General features: G+C 39.4%; 3 protein-coding genes across 5 annotated transcripts; 1 reads left to right on the top strand and 2 right to left on the bottom strand.

The window, feature by feature from the left end:
- Window positions 1–238: 238 nt before the first annotated feature.
- Window positions 239–16,176, bottom strand: LOC140790297 (RHOMBOID-like protein 2). Of its 3 annotated transcripts, XM_073140318.1 has the most exons (20): window positions 16,024–16,176; window positions 15,745–15,906; window positions 15,099–15,593; window positions 14,969–15,032; window positions 14,562–14,900; window positions 13,694–13,818; window positions 13,174–13,282; window positions 12,924–13,069; window positions 12,765–12,838; window positions 12,598–12,682; window positions 12,389–12,512; window positions 12,239–12,311; window positions 11,371–12,158; window positions 11,097–11,285; window positions 10,740–10,964; window positions 9,505–9,605; window positions 6,501–8,035; window positions 6,275–6,421; window positions 6,130–6,205; window positions 4,346–4,863 (listed from the first exon to the last, which is right to left on the bottom strand). In XM_073140318.1, the coding sequence occupies exons 3-16, from the start codon at window positions 15,572–15,574 to the stop codon at window positions 9,534–9,536; spliced, it is 2,889 nt and encodes a 962-aa protein (XP_072996419.1). In that variant the 5' UTR covers window positions 15,575–15,593; window positions 15,745–15,906; window positions 16,024–16,176; the 3' UTR covers window positions 4,346–4,863; window positions 6,130–6,205; window positions 6,275–6,421; window positions 6,501–8,035; window positions 9,505–9,533. The 3 variants fall into 3 exon arrangements, with proteins under 3 accessions (XP_072996421.1, XP_072996420.1, XP_072996419.1); XM_073140320.1 differs by lacking the exons at window positions 4,346–4,863; window positions 9,505–9,605; window positions 10,740–10,964; ... (12 more) ...; window positions 15,745–15,906; window positions 16,024–16,176 and adding exons at window positions 239–579; window positions 748–874; window positions 1,529–1,788; window positions 1,877–2,040; window positions 2,798–2,961 and having other exon boundaries at window positions 6,275–7,023; XM_073140319.1 differs by lacking the exons at window positions 6,130–6,205; window positions 6,275–6,421; window positions 6,501–8,035; ... (14 more) ...; window positions 15,745–15,906; window positions 16,024–16,176 and adding exons at window positions 239–579; window positions 748–874; window positions 1,529–1,788; window positions 1,877–2,040; window positions 2,798–2,961 and having other exon boundaries at window positions 3,737–4,772.
- On the top strand, window positions 6,664–8,372 carry LOC140790298 (xyloglucan galactosyltransferase KATAMARI1 homolog). The gene has a single exon (XM_073140321.1). It carries the CDS (start codon window positions 6,933–6,935, stop codon window positions 8,370–8,372), a length of 1,440 nt encoding a protein of 479 aa, XP_072996422.1. The 5' UTR covers window positions 6,664–6,932.
- A 155-nt stretch (window positions 16,177–16,331) lies between the features above and the next one.
- Window positions 16,332–21,336, bottom strand: LOC140790299 (oxysterol-binding protein-related protein 3A-like). Its single transcript, XM_073140322.1, has 10 exons — window positions 20,990–21,336; window positions 20,390–20,483; window positions 19,550–19,666; window positions 19,347–19,419; window positions 19,125–19,243; window positions 18,864–18,985; window positions 18,484–18,660; window positions 17,792–17,936; window positions 17,103–17,281; window positions 16,332–16,804 (listed from the first exon to the last, which is right to left on the bottom strand). Exons 1-10 carry the CDS (start codon window positions 21,091–21,093, stop codon window positions 16,558–16,560), a joined length of 1,377 nt encoding a protein of 458 aa, XP_072996423.1. The 5' UTR covers window positions 21,094–21,336; the 3' UTR covers window positions 16,332–16,557.
- Window positions 21,337–22,780: the final 1,444 nt, after the last annotated feature.

Here is a 22,780-nt window from a genome sequence, read left to right as displayed (position 1 = left end):
GTTGATTCTTGATGAATTTTTCATAGTATTCTTATATACACGGATGATTTGAACAAGAAAGATTTGTCTTTTTATCCAGTCTACAACAAATAGGCTTGAGGGGTAAGAATTTTTTTTTTTTTAAAAAATACTGTCACAAATTACAAGCTCTCCCTCCCCCAACGATATCTCACAGCTAGCTACTAAGATAAGTTGACTGCAAGTTAGACCTGAGAGAAATGGGAGCCGGCCCGAAATATAAACCTTCATGGCAAAGAGTCGAATGATATCTATAAGATGGATGTTATACAAAATGATATTTGTCTTTCTTCTGAAGTTTTGTGTTCCATTCTACGCAATGTATGTCGTGTCACATGCAAACATATATACTAGGTAAAGCTATAAGGTACCAAAGCACAAGTACATCCTAGCATCTACATACAGAATCATTTTAGAGAGGCAAATTTTGGACCCTTCTTAACTGCATTGCTGGGAACACAACTCTGTAATCTGAGCATCAGATGCATTGGGTAAGAAGTAGCTTTGGGATTTTCCATTTCCTCCGCATGTCAAGTTCACAGTATTCCCAGCTATAAATGACTGCGAAAAAGAAATACGAATCAAAGTTATAGAGAAAAAAGATCATATAAACATTTTTATGCACCTCTAAATCATGACTGCAGATCATCCAGCGCCTTTAATAACAAAACAGAAAAGAGAAGACATCTGCAAGGTGCCTGTGCGCCAATACAAGTCAAAGAATCTTACCTCGCAATATGTTGGTGATGAATTGCAATTCCATTTCTTCGTCGGGATACAACTTAGATAATGGCACCAGGAACAATGATCATTTCCATTGACCCCTCGAAATAGCATAACCAAACCGACAGTGAACCTACAAAATTTTATGTAAAACCTTCCGTCAAAGAGAAGCAATTGTCAAATGCAAATATTTGGATCACCTAACAGCAAAATAGAAGAAAGAAGATGGAAAAAATTAAATCCTCTAAACATTTGATGAATGAAAGAGTATAATATTTGTTAATAAATTTCTAGTCTTTTCTTAACAATCCAACAATTATCTGACCTAACTTGTTACATTAGTTAACTTCCCACTTCCAGATAAAAGTGTCGGTTAGCCAAGTGCAAATTCTGAATTTCATACTTCATACTACAAAATAATGTCTCATATGTGTCAGAAGGGCTTATTAAGTGGAGTAAAATAGCTAGCCCAACACATGGTTAGAACTATTCAGAAGAGGCTGTTTCTCAGAAATGACTGCCATGTAAGAACTCATAAAGTCAGCTGTAACTAGATAGAAAACGATTTATCATTGTTTCCACGAGTTTATATGTTCCTAGTTGTCACAGAAGCCACTATGTTCAAAGAGATAAAATGAAATAATGAATTCAGAGATCCAACAGTAGATAATGAAAACCTTTCTTTCTAAATAACATTTTTTGTGAAATCAAAAGGCATGTGGGCTTATCAAGCAAAGATGTTGGCACATTGCCATTCATAATTAAGAAATGATCTTCAGTGACTTACCCAACAGTTAGAATGATGGCAGCGAGAATCAACAAAATATACTGATAAATCTTGTGCTTCTGTCTAACTGGACCTCTATGATATCCAGTAGGAGCATGTTTTTGGCTGACATATCCAAAGTGAGGGCGAACCAGAAAAACAAAACCAAGAAGGAACCCTGAGACAAATCCTCCGATATGAGCAAAGTTGTCCACATGGGGGAGTAATCCAAGAGCCAAGTTTACTACTACTATAAAGACGAGGGTCACCAGCGCTGCACACTGACAACAGAAAATGGGCATCAGAGAACTGAACATACTGCAGAAACCCAGAAACCACTGCTGCTGAGCAGCATAAAGAAATGACTACCTTATTTGCATATATTGTCCAATTAATTATAAGTTCTGAAAGCATGGCACCAAGTAATCCAAAAACGGCACCCGAGGCACCAACTGAGATACTGGATTGGATGAAGAGAGCAGACAACAAGCTCCCACCAAGCCCAGAAATGACGTATAAAAGACCAATTTTCACTGCATAAGCAGAAAGAAATATTTTAAATTACTCCTAAACTATGCATAAATTAATATATAGAATGAGATACAAGAAACACGAGGATATAGATCAAAGCAGCTATTGCAAAATCTTCATGAATGGTACAAAATTCACTTAAGAATGTATAGAGGCATGCTGCCATTGGATAAAGAAAGAATGGAAGATTAACTGTCATATAAGAAGTTCCTAGAGGTTGATAAAAGATAAAAATCCTGTAGTGTAATACATATCAGAAACATCACCTCTGGCAAGAACAGATTAGAGATCTAGTGATCAAGATCTTAATTTTTGCAAAAAGAGGATCAATGGGAATGATATATGCATGTTTGCCAGCTCTTGTTAATTATAGACTACACAGGAACAATTTTTGTGCTCCAATATATGTGTGGAATGTCCAGTAGTACTCCCAATTTTTTTTACAATATAGTTAATTGACCTGCTAATACAAAAGGAGTTATTTGGTTAAACCACTGCTATATGACCCAAGTCATCTTTATTGAAATTATCAAAAACCTCAAAGGAGAAAAATCACCACACAAAAGTTGTTCCACAAGTCCATGAATATCACAGAACAAGCCAAAAATAAAAGCAACAAGAATCAGTGGAAGCAGAGAGAAAAAGATTTATTCATTCAAAGAGATGCTCCACGGTACAAATGCAGCAATACTGGTCTAAACTGTTTCCGTGAGAAAACATATCATAATACTAATTGAATGAAAATTATTCACCACATACCAAACCCAAACTCTTGCTCAAGTTGAATTCCAATCACAAGAAGACTCAACATATTGGCGAGTATATGAACAACCCCAGCATGTAGCCAGATGCAACTCATCAGGCGCCATCCTTGGTGCCCTTTAACCACTCTATTCACATCTAGAGCTCCCATCTTCACCAACCTGATAAATTTGAACATATAAAGTTATTCAAAGTTCCTATCCTTCTTATCAGCGTAAGTACAATAATAGAAAACTCAGGCAATAAGCTATTTTTTTACTTCAAGATTCCCAGTTAACACTAGTGGGTAATAAACCAAGCATTGTAATTCATCAAAGATCAAGTTAGACTTTCTATTATTCATTCTCTTTATTTTTGTGTAATAGTTTTAGAAATTATAGCATCAAGTCCCCAATTTTATTGTGTCAACAACTTTAGTCTGAGCAAGCTCTCCCTCTGACTCTTGTTGAATCAGAAGGGAAAACTTGTTGTCCAAAATATAAGAGGCACAATATTCTTCATCCTTAAATTCTTCCTGCGACCAGCTACTAGAATCCCCCAAAATCTACTCCATCGTTTGTCAGGGTAAAACAAGTAATTCCACCGGAGGATTTAGTAACATAGCAGATGCGAGTTGATTCCAAGAAGAGCCAAAATTCAACTAGAAAAGTCAGACTTCGAAGGACAAACCAAATGGAGAAAGCATACATGATCCCTGCAATTGGGCAGTCTTCAACAATCAAAATCGGATCTTTCTTTAAAATAACTAAGCTAAATTAACCTCAAGGTATCAAAGAAATTTACAGAAAATCTAGGATCCATAAATTCCCTTGGCTTCACAACATTTACTAATTCTTAAGTCATCAACTATCTCTTTGATTCCAAAATAAAATCTTTCCCCATTCCAACCATCTGACTGCAAATTTAGAGGGAGAGGAGAGAGAGAAAGAAGCTTACGTAGCAGAGGAGGGACCGAGGAGCGGGTTCTCCTTGGTGGGCTGGAAGGCGAACCTTCCGAGGAATCGAGCGGCACATGACTTGACCGAATTCTTGGGGCAATTGTTGATGTACATGGTCACGATGAACAGGACCACGTTCGCCACCACGAAGATCGGCACCAGCCATGGAGACCACCTCCGAAACGGCCGTCGAATTCTTGCAGGCGGATCCCCCCTCAGTGGCGGTGGGGACGGAAGTCCGGGCTGAGTAACCTCGAGGGGGTGGACGGAGTTGTCCCCGCGCTTTGGTATCTTTATCTGGACCTCGCCGCTGCTTTGCCTCCGCATCCGCGAGGAATAAATTGCGCTACCCACTGGGATAACTGTGTTCCGCTTGTAGATAGCGAGGAAAAGTTATCCAATTCTACTATCAGATAAGAGAGGTTGGGATGAAAGGGGAGAGAGAATTAGTACTGGAAAAAAGAAGCATGCAAGAGAGAAGGAAAGGAATACTTGAAGGTAGGAGATATGGTGGGGCACGGAACGTAAATAAAGTGGGAATGGAGGGCATAGGATGTCCTTCATTCGCGGGATATGGGATATGCTGTACGCAAAACTGTACGAGATACGAAATGCAATTTTCCCTCACATTGTCCATTAATATATCCTATTCAGTGATGGTATTGATGTGTAACTTTGAACATCTCAAAGGTCTAGCTAATGTGTTATAAAGACAGGAAGGCAATTAATTGAAAACTAATAGGCCTCCTCTCGTATTCGTAATAAATTTATCAATCTTTTTCATGGTTTGGTAGATAACTGGCAAGCAACGTCAACTCCTATCATATCAACCCGGTTGAGGGATCCAACGACTCTTTCAGCAAACTCCGGACCCACATCATCATCAGCTTTGCTTACAATCGAAAACAATCTCGTGGTCGTGGCCCGCCTTCCAAGCTATTCCTTGCCCTCGTCTACGTTGGGAGTTGTTGAATGCCTTGGTGCATAACTACTCTTACATACGTTGTAAGCAATCTCTTCTGATGCTAAACAGTACTCCAAATGTTGCCTAGGTATACGAACAGTCAAATGGACAAAGCCAAATCTGAAGGCCCAAAGTAGAACTCGATTTCTAAAAGTCAAATTCTGCAAGTAGATGACATTATAAATTCAAACAAAATAGAATTCAAATCCAACTATTTGTAAATCGGCTCCTACCTAATATAAGTATAGTTGTTGCAAAAGCCCACCTTCCATACGCTACAGCTGAATAACATCAATTTATTGAAAAGATTCATGTGATGCCATTAATTTGTGGTTGGATATATACTGATATACATATAGTTGTTAGATTACCTTGAAGAAATCAACTAGATGCATTTGATTTGGAAAAGGCCAAAAAGAAAAGGGCACAGTAATGCTACTTTACATGAGACGAATAAAAAATTTAGAGAGATAATTATATACATCACCTTTTTTGGTACAAATTATCCCGTGAAATATGAAAAACTTCTCATCCTCTTATTAACTAAAAACATCAAATAACTATTTTACTATTTTTTCTATCTTTTTTTATTTTCTTAAAAATAAGGGTAAAGTGAACTTCAAGGAGTCTAATATTAATCCATGCTTTTTTTAAAAAATCTAACAGAAGGACTATTTTAAAAATAACTAATAATTAAAGGGAAAAGATTTCACCATATATATATATATATATATATATGAGCAATAGTTCATAAGGTTTAGGTATAACTACCCTAAAAATATGTTAAACCCCAAATATGACTTGTATACATTGTTCTGACATTTTCTACAACGTGTGAACGAGTGGGAGGCCAAGGCAAAGGCGTGCTAAGCAAGTTGAATTGCAAAGGCTTCAGTAGCCCCCGGGCCATAAAGATAGACATGGAAACTATATAATTTGTGCAGGTTACCTAATATCCTTCCCACTTCCGAGTTTACACAAAAAATTTCAATTACTCTTTTCGAATGCTTAAATAGTCTGTTCTTTTGTCTTTCTTTCTAAATTCTAACCATGTTCTACTTTACTGAAGGACAAAATAAAATTGCTAGACCGCATGGGTATTATACTATTATTACATCCACTAGATGGACATATAAACCTTTCTTCGCCACGTGCACATCTTGCTCAGAGATGTAAGTCTCATTTATTCTTTAATGTCCAATAATAGAGAACAAAATATACCGGCAACCTCACCCAATCGCTATGGTAGTGCATGCCTCACCTATATCTCATAATGTAACCAAACACTGCTAAGCCCAATCATTATTCCAATCAACAGCTATCATCTCAGGAGTTTGTAAACGAGATTATGATGTCAATTAGTTTCTATCCAACTGCTCATTAATGAAATGAACATAAATTATATCCACTCAGAGAATGATACGTACCAAACAAGATGCCTTGTGCAATACGCCCGTCCAGTGATAAAACAAACAAGCAAGCATTGTCTCATTTAATTCGTACCTACAATGGAATTCAGTAAGGTTAGCCTGAGCTTTTCTGCAATAATATGATGAAGCAAACAAGTGCAACCTGGAAGTCTTAATTTTGTCACAATTTGCTTTCTCTGTTCCTTTCTTTATCTCACGTACCACCCAACGTGGCAAGCACTCTGTTTACATGATTCTTTAAAACGTGCACCGGAATCTTCAAAATTCATTGTATTGGCCCCTGCATTAGCTGCAATTCTCCATGCTCTTGTTAAGGGGTTATTTGAATTTATAGAGAGAAGATATGAGAATTTATACTAAAAGCTTACCATTTGTTTGCTTAGAGAACAGAGGATCATATCTATCACATTGCACTAATGAGGTAAGAAATATAGTATACCTTCACAATTTCTGAACTTTGTAGTGGTAATCTGTGATGCAGATTATTTTGTTTAAGTTTCTAATGAAACAGGAGCTGAGACCCGGTTTGTTCAAATAAAAAAACTCCTCGGTCGTTCCAAGAGCTTGTTGATTCACACACTTCTCTATTCTAAAAATTATTCTTTCTCCTTTAACTCTTACCATTAATGCACTTACATCTTGAGCTGTCCGAGAATAATAACATTCTATACTTGGCCAAACTCAAACGTCCGAACTGTACATGAATCTACCTCCAAGAGTCGCTTCTTCCTCCTCATCAAACAACCCCCCTGCAACCATATGCCAACACCTCAGATAGTTCCCCGTTCTGAAAGCTAGACATGGAAAAATGTTTTGGAAAAATTAGAATAAGGTATCCCTTCTGTTCATTCCTTCCAATCTCTTGTGTCATCTGGTTCATCATCTTCTACTCTCAGCATTCCGAGTTAACATTTCCTACGCAAAGTTCCATGTTGAACCATCCATCGCTGAACGATCAATGTGTTGGTCGATACATTTACATCCACGACCTTCCTCACCGGTTCAACTCCGATATGCTTCGTGATTGTCACATCCTCAGTGCTTGGACCGACATGTGCCGCTTCATCTCCAATGCCGGCCTTGGCCCACGGCTCAACGGCGCCGATGGTGTTTTCTCCAATACCGGGTGGTATGCCACCAACCAATTCAGCCTTGAAGTCATCTTTCACAACCGGATGAAGCAGTACGTGTGCTTGACCACCGACTCCTCCCGAGCCTCCGCCATCTTCGTGCCTTACTATGTCGGTCTCGACCTTGCCCGATACTTATGGGGATACAATATCTCAATGCGGGATTCAACCTCACTGGACCTTGTCCGATGGCTCAAGTCGAGGCCTGAGTGGGCCCCAATGGGCGGAAAAGACCATTTCCTCGTGGCAGGGAGGATAACATGGGACTTCCGACGGTTAACCGACGAGGAAACCAACTGGGGGAGCAAGTTCTTGCTCCTCCCGGAGACGAAGAACATGACAGTGCTTGTGATAGAATCTAGTCCATGGCATAGTAATGATTTCGGAATACCGTATCCTACTTACTTCCACCCTTCAAACTACTATGAAGTAGTCTCTTGGCAAAACAAGATGAGGGGAATGAACAGACCTTGGCTATTCTCTTTCGCCGGGGCGCCGAGGCCGAACCAGATGGCGTCGATCCGTGGCCGCATCATAGACCAGTGCCTGACGTCGGCCCACTGCAAGCTTCTTGAGTGTGATTTCGGCGCGAGCAAGTGCCATTCACCAAGCAGTGTCATGAACTTGTTCCAGAACTCAGTCTTCTGCTTGCAGCCGCAAGGCGACTCGTACACAAGGCGGTCCGTATTCGATGCGATGGTGGCGGGCTGTGTACCTGTGTTCTTCCATCCGGGGTCGGCGTATGTGCAGTATACATGGCATCTGCCAAAAGACTATACAAAGTATTCAGTATTCATATCTGAGGATGAGGTGAGGGAAGGGAAGGTGCGGATAGAGGAGGTGCTGCAAAGATATAGTGATGAGGAAGTGAGAGCTATGAGGGAGGAAGTTATAAGTATGATACCAAGGTTGATTTATAAAGATCCAAGGTATAAAATTGAGAGTGAGAAGGATGCATTTGATGTGGCAGTGGAAGGAGTGATTGAGAGGGTAAGGAAGGTTAGAGAAGGGGTATCTCCAGCGTTTACAGAAGAGGATAGCTGGAAGTATGCATTGCTGGGAAGGGGAGGAAAGCATGAGTGGGATGATTTTTTCAGTCAACCAAGGTAGCGATGCAAAATGTGCACTGAGTCAAGAGGGAGATCAAGCGTAGCTCTTCAATAGATATGTACATGATATCCTTCTTCTATGTTAGCATTTAGAGAAGAAATATATACAGAGGAGAAAATTTGAATTGCTCGAAGCCTTCATTTCTATTACATATTTACATAATTTGAAGATTGAGCTTATTTATACTAGAGATTGGCATTCAGATCATAACTAAGTAAAAAGTAAATCTTAGCTGCTTCCTCTTAGTTGAATTTGTGCCATTTCAACAACTACCTGAGCAGTCTAAAGTTTTAATTTTTCACTCATTGTCATATTCTTCTTTCATCCATAAACTTGATCTTTATACTTGTGTTGATTATTTGACATCCAATGCATACACATGGTCCATACTCCATATGACATCTAATGATGACCTCAATAAACCTTCTAAGAAAGCAAGCTTCTACACTGATCCTGGTTCATGGATTACTAAAAGATGTCCTCTATTGTTGTTTGATATAGCTGTTACCTCCTCTTTTGATTCCTTAAATATACAGCTCATAAACAAAAACATTTATATCAGTATATGATATACTGAGTGCTACTCGCTACTATTTAAAGATAAAGAGGTTGAATAGCCTCATGCTTAAGCCACACTTTGGTGGAAGATCAGATCTTCAAAATCAATCTTCAGTCTTAGGCCATAAGTAGAATAATGAGGCTGCCAGAATACAGGAAGGGAATATTGTGTAATTGAGCACTTCTATTGTCCCTATCTGAACCATACAACATAATTAGGTATGTGCGATTATGGTGCATAAACCATCTAGCATGTTGGCCACTATATGTATAACCTTAGCCAGAAGAAAAGTCATCAACATGGAAATTCTTGTTTATGTACTGTGCACGAAAATAATGGGAAAATATAAGTACAAAAATTTAATACTCTACTATGATTATTATCATACTTCGTTTACCATAATTGATAGAACCCAAATGTGAAAACTAGTGAAGGAATGTCTCTGAGAAAGTGCCAAAGCAGAGTGCTCTACAGAATATTAGGCAAAAAATGATCATCATCTGGGGACTTCCAGACTTGCTCGAATTAATACTCAACAGACAAAGAGAAATTACTTATATTAGAATAACTTACTTGCCACACGTAATCACTAAGTGAATGTGTCAAAGTACTTGACAATGCCATGGCTTCCAAAGTTTTAATTCCTGAGCCTGCTTGACTGCTTCACTTGGTGCCTACAAAAGCTGCAATTTCTTAGCCATTTGCTTTGTATACCAAGCATGCTTCTGGATAAACCATAACCTACATATAAATGCTGGTTGAGACTATAAGATGCATCCATAGCATCTAGTCATTATGTATTGCCTAGAGATTTTATATTCATATTCCATAATGTACATAGAACTAATCATTTTGTAGTTCTACCAAAGAATACAACAAAATGTCTTCCAACTAAAGTTAAAAATAGAAGTTCTTCCAAAAGCCCACAGTACAGTAACTGAGAGGTGCAAGTGACTTCAGGAATAAGGTTTCAAAATTGTTTTGAAACTCATCATTTTGAATATCAGTCAGAAAAGAAGGCAGAGAACAAACCTTTCGCATGAGACAAACTTGATCCAAATATATTTATGATCTGGAGGAACAGAAGTGAGAGATTTCATAGCTGCAACTCTTGTGGCAGAATGTCTTACGCAAATGAGCGTTATTCAGATGCATCAGCTAGCAAAATTTACAGTAATTTAACTTTATCATATATTTGTTACAACAAAAAATTCTTGAACCCCTCAATGTTCAAACCTGAAAGCCATCTGGAACATGTGATCTGTGGTAATGTCAGCCAGGGAAATCCTAATTCAGTAGTTATTTTATTTTTCATGGATTAAGTGGCAACTTTGCATCCAGGTACCACTTAAAAAGGAATGGAAATGATCTTTACTAGTATTCCTCCTATATTTGAATGATGTGGACTTTGACTCAAACCACAGAAACAATGTCTGCTAATTTGCTGCATCTCGTCTGCTTAAACCCAGTACCAGTTGTATCGTTTTTCTTTGCATGCAAATTAAGAAGTATAAATGTCTAAGTAAATGGAAGAATCAAAATGATATATCCTGTAAGCAAATCAAAATTGGAGGGAATGGTCCTCCTCAAACTTACAGGAGCAGGATTAGATGGCTAAAGTGAAGGTAAGAATCACAAGTTGGCAGATATCCTGCAAGCACACCAAAATTGAAGGAGAGGCTTCTCCTCCACTAGCTTACAGGTTTGCTTTATTGTTCCCTTCATGCAGCAAATGTGGTATATGAGGTACCTAGAGATCTAAAGGATTGTAGAGCACACTAATCTTCAGAAAACATAAAACTTTCCACCTCATTGCCACATATGACACAAATTTTCGGCATCCTTGCAAGAGCTGGTATGCATCGATGGCAGGAAACAGCGTGTCCACAGGGTAAACAGCTGGTTATTGCCTTAGCCCCTTGGCAAGCAATTATGTATTGGCACTTAGGCTCTGCAGGAGCTCTTCTTGCTTCCATGCTGGAGAAAGTGGGCATGGACCTCTGCCAGCTGTGAGATTGCTCTCCAAAAATTCCCTGCATGCTAAGCAACCCATCAAACAGTGCAATACCATAGATATTAAATTCATCAACTTCAGTTGGGCTGTTCGACTCACAAAAGGCATCAATCATATTTAAACTGGAGAATTATTATAGCGACCCAATTACCATATCCGAGTCATCTGGCTCCGAAGGACAAGGCTTGATATGGTGAACAAATGCACCACAAATCTTGCATGCTTCAAAGGTTCGTTTCATGAAGCAGATGCCACACACCTTGTGGAGGCATGGGATAAGCTGAAATGAGGCTTCCAGAGATTGGCAGAGGATGCAGGATCCGCACTCAGGAAATGCAAGCTTCAGTAGATTGAGCAATGTAAGCTCCACAACAATATAGAATCCAAACACAATATAACGCACTATCGCTAAAGAGACAGCTTACCGGATGGCGGTCCCACTGCGTCTGGAAGAAAGAAAAGCTCTGTCCAGCTCCATTGTTATTAGAACTTACTCCTCCTATTTCTTCAGAATGATGATCTCCGTGGCATGCAATCTTTGACTCCGTATATTCTGAATCGAGAAAATCAACTCCTGAAGTCCTTGAAGAACTTTCCTCAACAGAACTATTCACAGTATAATCATCATCCTGCTTTGATAGCGGTGCGAGCAATGGCACATGCTGCGTCACAGAGCGAGACGGTTGAAGGACCATGTGTGTCGCAGGGCCATTTCCCACAGGAACAATCCGCATCTTGCAAATGCCAGGGATGGCGCGCATGAAGTCGCTAAGCTTAGGGAAGCCAAGTGATGCGTGGTCAAGCTCCATCCTGCAAGTGACCCTGAAGTCACCCTTAAGAGAGGACAGAGGGTACCATTCTCCTTCTCCAAGTCTCTTGCATGTCTCCTTGAGGAAAAGTGGTAGCCATTCCCGGAACTTAAGAAACCATGCAGGAAGGCTCTTCTCAGGAAATGACTGCGCCATCTGCCTGCCCTGCTTCTCCGCCGGTTCATCTGATGATAATGTTGGCTTAGCAACGGCACTTTTGATCTCCACTTTCTTGCCAAAGATGATGATAAAATGGGTTTCTAACGCCGCGACCACCGTCTCCTCCTTCTCAAACGTGACAAAACCGAAGCCCCGTGAGTGCGTTTGGCCGCCAGCTTGTGTCTCGATGACCACAGCATCCTCCACGGGTCCAAATTCAGCATGGAAGAACTCCTTGAGGTATTCTGTCAATCAGCCCGTCATCACTGTGTAGTCCAAGGCACGAAGATTAGAAATTTAGAACAGAGATGATTATTGAACTGACCTGAGTCCACGGTAAGCGGGAGACCACCAACAAACACCTTCCTACGGAAGTCTCCCTTCAGACCGAATGGATTCTGAACAGTGTTTGAGAGCATTAATAACATTCCAAAGAACACTATTGGATGCTACATGTATATAAACGACTGCTTACCTTGGATACGTACTTGACTCCTCTGCGGTCGACTTCCCCGTGTGCATAGTAGCATTTGGAGCCTCTCACGCAACCGCTCCGGGATTCATAGAAGCGGCAAACTGGCGATTTCAGCTGAGTTTGGCTGTCAGTTCATTTGTGTCAAAAATGTAAGCAGCATATTAGGTCATATTAGACGTCCAGAACTATATGATAAAGATTTATTTCACCGTCCAGTTAGTGCAGCTTCGCCTAATTCCAGAAGTTGTTCGTACTTCGCCAAGTTTAACCCATCGTTACGGCTAGAACAGCCCCCTGGAATAGAATACAAGATTTTGTGATACAATTTGGCGAGCCTACTTGGTTCTCTAATACTAGATACTAAATGGTGACTTACAAGCTCCATGGTTCGTCGGGTTAAGAATGAAACGCATGTCCTGTGATTTGGCAAAGTCTACTGGCCTTTGCCTTCTGGAAAAGAAATAAAATTGCAGCGTCATAAGGAGATAACCAAGTACAAAATTGGAAAAAATAATCATGACAATAAGCTGCTTACCGGAGGTTGAGAGCCTGGCTGTTGGCTCCGAAGCGCAAGAGGAGCTTTGCGCAGTCTACCGAATCGCTCTTAACGGCAAAGAATAACGGCGTTTCTTTTGTCTCGGAAGCGATGTCTATGCACTCAGGTGCATGACGGAGAAGTAACTTTATGCAGCAGAAACAAGGCGGTGTTACCAATAAAAATCGACTCCAGAAATGATGCTATCGATTATAAAAAGCAAATCCAATGTAATATGGGGTTAGGATACCTGAAGAGCCTCGAAATTGCCTTTAGCTGCGGCTACGTGGACTGGGGTGAGGCCTAACCTATTCCTGTGGGACGCTTTGGCTCCATACCTCAGTAGGAGCCATACGATCCTGCAATAAGGTACAATAATTTAACGCCAAGGTGAGAATTGGAACATCATCATTATTATTATTATTATTATTATTATTATTATTATTATTATTATTATCATTATTATTATTATTATTATTATTATTATTATTATTATTATTATTATTATTATTATTATTATTATCATTATTATTATTATTATTATTATCATTATTATTATTATTATTATTATCATTATTATCATTATTATTATTATTATTATTATTATTATTATTATTATCATCATCATCATCATCATCATCATCATCATCATCATCATTATTATTATTATTATTATTATTATTATTATTATTATTATTATTATTTTGAAAGTCTTTTTTTTGGAACATATTGGAAAATTAATTTGTATAAAAGGAGTGCTGATAAATCACCTGGGATCCTTCGAATTTGGGCTCCCCGTGAGGCACCAGTGAAGCGAGGTGTTCCCATCGAAATCAGTTGCATTCACGTCGTAGTCCTCCTTCAAGAGAATCTTGATGACAGACGCGTCCCCGACCTATTGAAAAGAAGCTATCAAGGACTCGTTCCCTGTCGATTCTACTCAGCAACTATTGCTTCCGTCACAGCGTTAGCATTAGATTTCAATTTAGGAATGCTAAACGAAGCCCTAGAGCTCGACTTGGCATAATTATTATTTATTGGCCTAGCTGAGCACGATCTAGAAGCCTGGGCTAGTTATTTATAATGGGCGGACCTCCAGTTGAATTGAGCTCAAACCCATTTGCTATTGTAGTAAATTGAGCTCAAACCGCGTTATCCCAGCTCGCCTTGAACCGACCCAAGCTTAAGTTCTACGTAATCAAATAAATGAGTTGCCTTCCACACGCCATGGGAGACGTCTTCTCACGGCGTTCTTCAGATAACGTCAACGTATGTACGTACTGCCGAACAGCCGAAACACAGCCTTCCACACCGAAGTGGAACGACTGCTCCAGTGGTCGGCCCTGAGGACGTCCCGAAACGTAGACACGTGTGCGCTCGGATCACGGATCACCCGAGACGTACCTGACGTAAAGCTGGTCCCGGTCCCAGGTCAATAGAGAGGCGATGCAAGGAAGTTTTATTATATAAATGGCTTTTTTGCATATCACCACCTACATTAATTCATCTTTGTCGCAAAGAGCCTTCCCATGTTTCTAAGATTTATTAAATGTTTTAGATATAAAATCATGTCATATTCATTCATACTGAAGATTCTCAGATATTCGAGAGTTTGAAGAAGAAGGTGAGCTCCAGTACCTGAGAAGCCCGAAGCAGAGGCGGCAAATTTCCCCTCTCCTTCGACTCGCTGGCAGTTGCAGCTCCAAAAAGGTGGAGAAGCTCAATCACACGAAGCAAAGCTTCTCTCCGGTCATCGCTCGCGTCTGCAAGCGCAAGAGCCTCGTCCAACACCAACTCATATATCGTCTTATTCCTCTTAGTGCCTTCCCTTTTGATAACCAACGGCGCCGTGATCTTCTCCTCGATCACCAGAAGCAGCGTGGCTAAAGCGACGGCTCGCCCCTCAATAGCACTCGTATACACAATCTCCGCGACTTCTCTAGTTTTCATAGCCAGCAACTTGATCGCACTCAGATCCTGCAACCAAAACCGATTTAGGAACCAAGCGTTTCAAAAATTATAACAAATCGTGGATCGAAACGAACCTTCTCTCTCAGAAGAGTGACTAGCTCTTCGATTGACTCGTTCGGTGACCAATCGACCTGCATCCTGGCACGGATACAGAAGATCGATTAAGAAAATTAAAATGGGGAAAGAAGATGTGCTGATCTCTACCTTTTACACGATAAGGCGATTTCGAGAGCGAGTCCGTCTTTCGATATTATATCAGTGCGAGCATTCTTGCGGAGGAGCAGATCGATGCACTTCGCAGAGTGCATCTCCGCCGCTATCTGGAGTGGAGTCCGTCCGGATCCGTCTCTCTCGTTGATCCGAGCTGCTGTTCCGATCTCTCCCTCGATGAAGACTTTTGCGCACTCCACTGAGTCGAGCTTGCACGCGAGGCGGAGGAGATGGGCGATGGTGAGCGGATCGAGGGTTTCGTGATCTGCTTCGGTTAAGGATATGAGTTGAGAGGTGTTGTCTTCTCGAATGGCTTCGACGAGAGTACTCAACTCGCCAGTGATCGAAGTAGCTCCGTCGTCGTCGTCGTCCATCGCTTGGATCTCGTCTTCATCGAATAGGAAATCCTTCGGATTCCTTCTGGAACAGAGCAAAGACGCGAGATCCGTGCATGACTCGAAGCTATTCATTTCATAGTAGCTGAACTGCCTAAAAATTTCCAAAAATGGCATGAATCAGAGAAAACTTTTCAGAGTGCAAAACCTAAGAAATCGGAGTTCGTCGTATCATATAAGATATAAGAAATAGAAGCTTTATTAGAAAGATCAGAAGATCAGATGAAGTAGAAGAGATGAATTGCCTCTTCTGATGAGAAACCCCAGCTCCAACAAGAACCTGTCTCCAACTCTAGTCGAGCGTCCCCCAGTGCGAGATGCAGCAATCCACGACAACGGAGATCGTTCTACACCTAAGGTCTCTCAAATGGAAGGATCGAGCTGTCGCAGTAGAGACGAGCGCTTTTCTGGCAATGAGCAGAAGGGAGGCAGAGAGAGGAAGAAGACAAGAGAGTTAGTGAAGTAATCGCCCGCCACTGCAATTTATAGGGGAGGATTTGAATCAGACCAATGGGATGGCTTACGAGGTAAGGAACCAAAAGGAAGGATCAGCTGTTTGTCGTTTTGTCGGTCAGGAGCCCTGTCCTTAAACGTGGCAGTTCCCGATGGAGGCATATGTGGGACCGTGGTATTGTAGGACTTGTGACTCTAACTTCTGACCATCCGACGTGGTTCATCTTTTTGGCACTATTAGCTTCGTGATCTTTTTAACCTCTTTTTTCTTGTCTTAACTTTTAAATTAAATATTGCTGGGGTGCGCTGCGCATATAACCAGAAAAGGGGAATAGAAAAAACCATTTGACATGCCTTTGAAAACATGCGAGGCAACATATACTGAAGCATTTATCTTACCATAAAGATATGAATAAAGGTAAGTAAAGCAAATAGAAACTTGCTACTGTCTTACAACAACGATCAATAGATGATAAGAGTAGAGGAAGATATACATATAACTCCAAGCAAAACAAAAGACAAACTGGTATAAAATTTTATCGGGCTTATGCAAAGGATTCGGCCAATAAATGCTCCTATTTTCAGGAAAAAAAGAACTTAGACCGTCAAGAAGATAGCTTATCATCATATTGCCATGGATTAAACTCAATTTGGTTAGTGTTAACCTCCTCAATCAACTCCGAGCTATCGATCGTAGACCTGTGCTCAGTATACTTACCATTGTACTCGTATACTTCAAGGTCACCCCAGGGTGTTGGAGATATCTCACCAGTCATGTTGAACCATCTTGGAGTAAATTGGTGCCCCTTGGCCTCTCTGCTTCTCTTTTCTGATCTTTGCCTCTCCTCCAAGCTGAAAGTCCAACGGCTATCACTTAGGGAATGTAAAAGTAGATTAAATTCTTTTGCAAGAATCAAATCATAGTTGGAGGATTAGTTTGCAGATAGCAATAACAGTCTAATAATGTGGGGGTTTCCATCACTTCTATAGGTATATGGCGGCCCATAAGCCATCTTCTCAGTCAATGCCTTACTGATGAGGTACCTAACACGTACTTCACAAAGTACCACAAAATTTTTGACGCAAGAACTTCAAGTTCTTCAGGTTACTAGTTTAATAAACCAAAAGGATTATAAACAGAATGTAGTACCTGCTCTTTTCTGAACCAGATTTAGACATGTTTCCTTTCTCAAGAGCATATCTATCTGGGCGTAGTCGAGAATCTGATGCCAATAACTTCTTAGGTGCTGTCTCAAAGCTGTTTATTTTGTGGGCAAAATATGTGTACTGGTGCTTATCATTTTCTGGAGCAGCCGCAACTCTCCAGACCTGGATTCATGAATGTTATCAAGATCTCATAAGTTAGATGTCAACTACTATAAGACGTAATGTTATGCACCACTTTTTATAATGTGTGGAGACTAAGAAAGTAGCAAATACTGAAGACCACAAAACTACAGTTGTTCGAAATTTGCAAACAGATTTGTCATGTTCTGTATATTTAGATGGAAAAACCGCAATATCTCAAAACATTCTCCATACAAGATATTAGAAGACACTAATATCACTATTGCCAAATAGAACAGCTGTACTGGCGAAGAGTTAAGAAAATATGTGCTGATAGACTTCCATAATATAGAGGGAAGAAATATGCCATAACATTCAATTTCTATTGATGATTTTGTGGATTTAAGTGTTGAACTACCAGCATCAAGATTTAACTGATCAGTTTCCACTATTTCATCTTGCCATTCTCACCAGCATAAGGCTAAAAGTAGGTCCTCACTGCTAGGCTAGATTAGTTTATTCAAAACATAACACATAGATATGAGAATGGACCTCTTTCAGTTCTGTGCCAGGAAGGGGTTCTCCTTCCTGATCACAAGGTTGATAACTCATTGACTTGTTCCACTTCCCAGTCATTAACATTTTTGGCTTTTCTGCAGCATCATATACATAACCATCCACCTCATATCGGCCAGCCCTGCCACAAGTGGCAAATCATCATGAGATCTATGTAACACTAAAACAGATGTAAGAAAGAGTCCTTAGTATGTCTTAAATTTGAAATCAATGTCAATTGTGGAACTTCAGTCAGAATTAGGATGAGGGCAGATTTATTTATCATTTTAGGCAATTTATATGTTGCTTCTCATTTATCTATTTACGATAATTCTGGCAAGTATTTCCTCAATTAGATTTTTCGCAATATTTTGAACAGTTGAAAAACCAAGAACCAAGCCGATGTTGTGCAGCCAAATACTGTATCTTAGTTTAAGCTATTATTTTAGCATGACATTCATTATACAACTGTATACAAAAACTATGCAAAATTGGAATATCAAGTAAGCTAGTATTTAGTATACAGTAAGAGGAATCCACTTCTTTTTTTCTCTCTCTATGTGGCAACTATAATTTGATATGCATAAATCACATGTTAAACAATAAATCAAGGAAAACTTATACATAAACAGAAGATACTATAAACTTTTATCAAATAATTTTGTAATGCACAAAGACAGCAGTCATACCCAAACCAGCCACATGGTTGGAAATAAAGCACGACTTTGTCTCCGGTTGTTAAATTATTCATGACCATTTCACCAGGTGAGTCAGCCCAGGTGCGCCCAAATATAAGGTTATTCACCTTTGTCAAAGGAGGCATCAGATCTAAAATGACACCAGCTCTTTTGAGTTGCACCCTTGTCCTGCAGGATACTCCAGATAAAGTATGAGCAAATATTAAAACTCTGAAACCATTTTTGTCACATGATCATCATTGCTTTTTCAACTGTCATTTTCAAGTTCATAGACAATACCGTTCAGAGTTTAATGAAGCTGTTGTAAGTTAGGTGTATAATATTGAAATGTGCACTAGGAGTGGGGAAAAAAATAAAATGATAAAACTCACCTTCCAAGAGGATAAACCTCCGCAGAATTTCCTAGAAACTTGGTTTTTACTTTGGAAGTAATATCATAGATAAAGTGACTGTTCTCAGCATGCGCTGCACTCATTGGCGGATGATGACTCACCTGAATAAAATAAATTATATAGAAAAACCAATATAGAAAACGTGACTATATTTGTTCTGATATTACCTAAACATGAAACATAAAATAACTGTCACTGGCCCTAAACAAGAAAGAGAATGTAATGTATCAAGAATTATACCTGCTCTGCAATGAATGTAATCCCGTCATGATTTACCATTTCATATGTCTCACCAAGGATGGGATTGAAAGGTTTCCACATTCTCTGTAAGGCATAATAGACAGATATTGCCCATGAAGCTGCAAATGACACCAACAGATCCATCATACTGAATGTACCAGAAAATAACGGAGGCATGAGTCAAGAGTATATGAACCTAGATACTTAAATTGCATAACTTACAGGTATAGACCAAACGCATGTGAGGATCATCACATTCATCAGCCAGATCTAACAAGTAGGAATACTCCATCAACTGCAGCAAATATTATACTATTCATCAGCTTTTGAACATAATCAGAAGAATAAGGATACATAACAGCTCATAACATCAAAACAAATCTCCTTTTATGAGACAACAAGGTAGCCATTAGTTTGGCACACACCTCTGCCATTTTCTGAAGCATAGTCATTGGGTCAAATATGATGACAGGAAGTGACACCACGGATGTGATATCTGATCCTATATACTTCTGCATCATCTTCCAGTAACTATCTCGGTCCTGTGAAGGTAGATCCTCGCATCATCAGGATAAAGAAGAAACATGACAGACCCGGAAGAATACAATAGGACACCAACAGCGGCAAGTAACTTCTTTCTTATTCCACATTATCTACGGACCATTCAAGTGTGTAAAAAAAATGAGCAAGAGAAACAGATCTATGTGGAAAATTATATATTTCTCTCAAGTTAATTCACATGTTTCAGAAGTTTGGGAGAGTGGAGTCGAGAAGCAGATCAAATTAAGAGACAACAAATTTAAGAAGCTTATAAAGCACGGATTTCTTAGTTGAGACATAAATCACAACCTGTTTTGTTCCTAAAGCATGAGGGACTGAAGAATCTTAGCATTGCAACTTCAAGCCGCTTCTTGACAAAAAATAACTTTATGTGAAATTACTTTTGCAACTCACAAGTATCTAGTGTGAGAATTAAAACTAACCCAGTAGCTATTTGGAGGCATTAGTACATTCAGAACAGAATGGAAGATGAAAACAGAGGCACAAAACGAGTACTGACTTGCTTGAATAATTATTTTTCTTTTAACTGTATTCACTGGGAGAGAATCTATATTTTATGTAGTGATGAATTCAAAAAAGAATATTATTTCCAATCAAGACAAGACACCAGAAACAACAACTTAGCAATAATGACGATCAATCAGGAAAACTTTGTCAGATGTAAGGCGACGACTTCCTTGTACAATAGTGATTAAAAGCAGTACCTCCTGCTTCCATCGTCCTCTTTGAGCTTCATCCTCCGCATCATCTGTACCTCCTTCTGGATTTATCACCTCGAGTCCTTCATAACCCAACAGCCTGAGACGGAAGCTTGCTCATTTTAGAAACCATTAGATAAAACAAAGTATAGGAATTTCTGCCTAACGTATAAGATGAATCATGGCAATAAACTAAAGCTGAAAGATGCATCAAAGATTTCCTCTTGTTAATTGGTTCTGACTATCTTTGTGAAGTGAATAGAAGAATCTGTACACATCTTAAACAACTTCGTTAGTCATTTATCAGATTGCGAGTGCATCCTAGTAGAAGTCGGCAAATTACTGAAATGCCAATATGATGAAACAGAGCCAAATCACTAGCGTGAGTTATTTTTAGTGTTCGTCAAGGATTAGTGAGGTGATAAATCCAGAATATAAAGAAATTAAGAGTAAATAAAAGCTCGATACTAAAAATAAGCAGGTCATAGAAGGATATTGGTCGGAGACACCAATTAATAACAACCACAGACTGAACTTTCGAAACAAAAGCCACAGACAACAAGTGTTCGAGAAAATGCATGCAAGAGATTCAACAACGCTCCATACCCATTAACCGACTTCTGCACCGCGGTGCCCCAACTCCATACACTCGACGTGATCGCCGAGAAGTATCCACTGCTCGATGCCGTATCCTGATCCCTTGAACCCATTTCCAGATCCCCTAATTCGAAGAAGATACGCAGATCTCGAGCTTCTCGATTGGAATGGGCTTAGACAAGAGAGGATGATCGATAAAGGTGGAAGGAGATACCGGAGAAGCTTCGAAGCTAAAGGGAGAGATATAGAGAAACGGGTGGCAAAAGAGAAATTTGGCGCTTTCTTTGAAGGAAGACCGACGATTTTTCTAGTCACGACGTGGAAGAGAGAGAGAAAGAGAGAGGGGGTAGTAGACCAAGGATTCCGGAAAGGACGAATATGCCCTTATCGGGATGGCCGGCATCTAGAAGGACGATAACATAAGATACTTGTTATTCATTTATTATTTAAAAGAAAATTGGTTTTTATGCACATTATTATAAACCGACTCCCTTATTAATAATTTGTTCTTTATCTTCTCATCCAATGCAGATTTGCATAAAGAAGTCTAGAGTCGTATTACCATTGCCTATTCACTGTAATATTAATCTCTCTATACCTTTTTCAATGAATTGGGTTAGCAAATTACTAAAATGTTTTTTATACTAGATGAATAAGAAGATGATAATAATTAATTCAAGTAATATCTTATTTAAAATAAAATGATAAATGATAAATATAAAATTATTCATGTAAGAGGAGAGGTGAAGAATGAGAAGTATGTATTACTAAAGATGTTTGTTACGGTGGTCTTTTAGGCATGCTACCGATAATCGTCTATTCTTTTATGTGCAAATCTCTTATAAATGAATTCCATTAGTATGGTTGTAATAAGCTTTAGATCGTCAGCATCCTTACCAAAATTAAGGTATTTTTTTGGAAAGTTTACTAGTGTCATCTTCCAACCTTAGACTTTCTCTACTCTATGAATATTGGGTTTGTCTCTCTGTGCCCGAACTATGGAGTAAATTTATTGGTCTTTTTTTCTATAGTTGGACTTGTGTTGAGGCAAAGTTTAACTTTCCCTTACCAAATCTTCACCGTCGGGGCAATGGCCAATGGATTCATTTAAGGTTTCTCTTTCTTATACCTATTGTTATGGCCCATTAGCATATCTAAAAGCTTCGAAAGATGTCTACTTTAATAATACCTCAGAGTTGAGGTTAGAGGTTTAGGATCGTATCCTTGAGTTATATCTAGAATATTTTAAGCAGAAAAGCCTTGAGGCCAATAAAGCTCGATGCCATCAATCCATCCATTTGGTGGGAGACTTCTCTCGCTGGTGGAATTAAAGTCAGTTCATATAGTTCCTTCCTAGAACCATAGGCCTTGGGTAAAACAATCTTTGTTGCATAGCAAGCTAATGGTGGTCCTATTCTTGCATGTAATTAATGCGTTAAGTGAGCATCTATATTTGTTGTTGAAGTCTCGGCAATTTAATGTTAAATGCTCTTCATGCTATTACCCAAATTGATATCGATCGAAATTGACTCTCTCTCCTTTTGGTCAACTTGCTGACAACTAACCACTCCTCGTGGTCCATCAAGTCAATTACTGGTGACATTATTTTTCTCGGATAAAATTACCAACAAATTAAATTTTCTCATATCTTTGGTGAAGCCAACTGGGCGTTTGACTAGTTGGCGAACTTAGGTAGATCCCAAAGCTTTTGTTGTACTTGGGCAGAATCCTTCTCCCTTCTCAATTCTCCGCAGAATGAGCAATCTAAGTGTCCTTGAGGGGATACAAATAGCTTTTAAA

Source organism: Typha latifolia, chromosome 6 (genome assembly GCF_019914945.1).
Source record: "Typha latifolia isolate L0001 chromosome 6, TyphaL0001v2, whole genome shotgun sequence".
In the NCBI taxonomy this organism is placed as follows: domain Eukaryota; kingdom Viridiplantae; phylum Streptophyta; class Magnoliopsida; order Poales; family Typhaceae; genus Typha; species Typha latifolia.
This window is presented reverse-complemented; position numbering and strand designations above follow the sequence as displayed.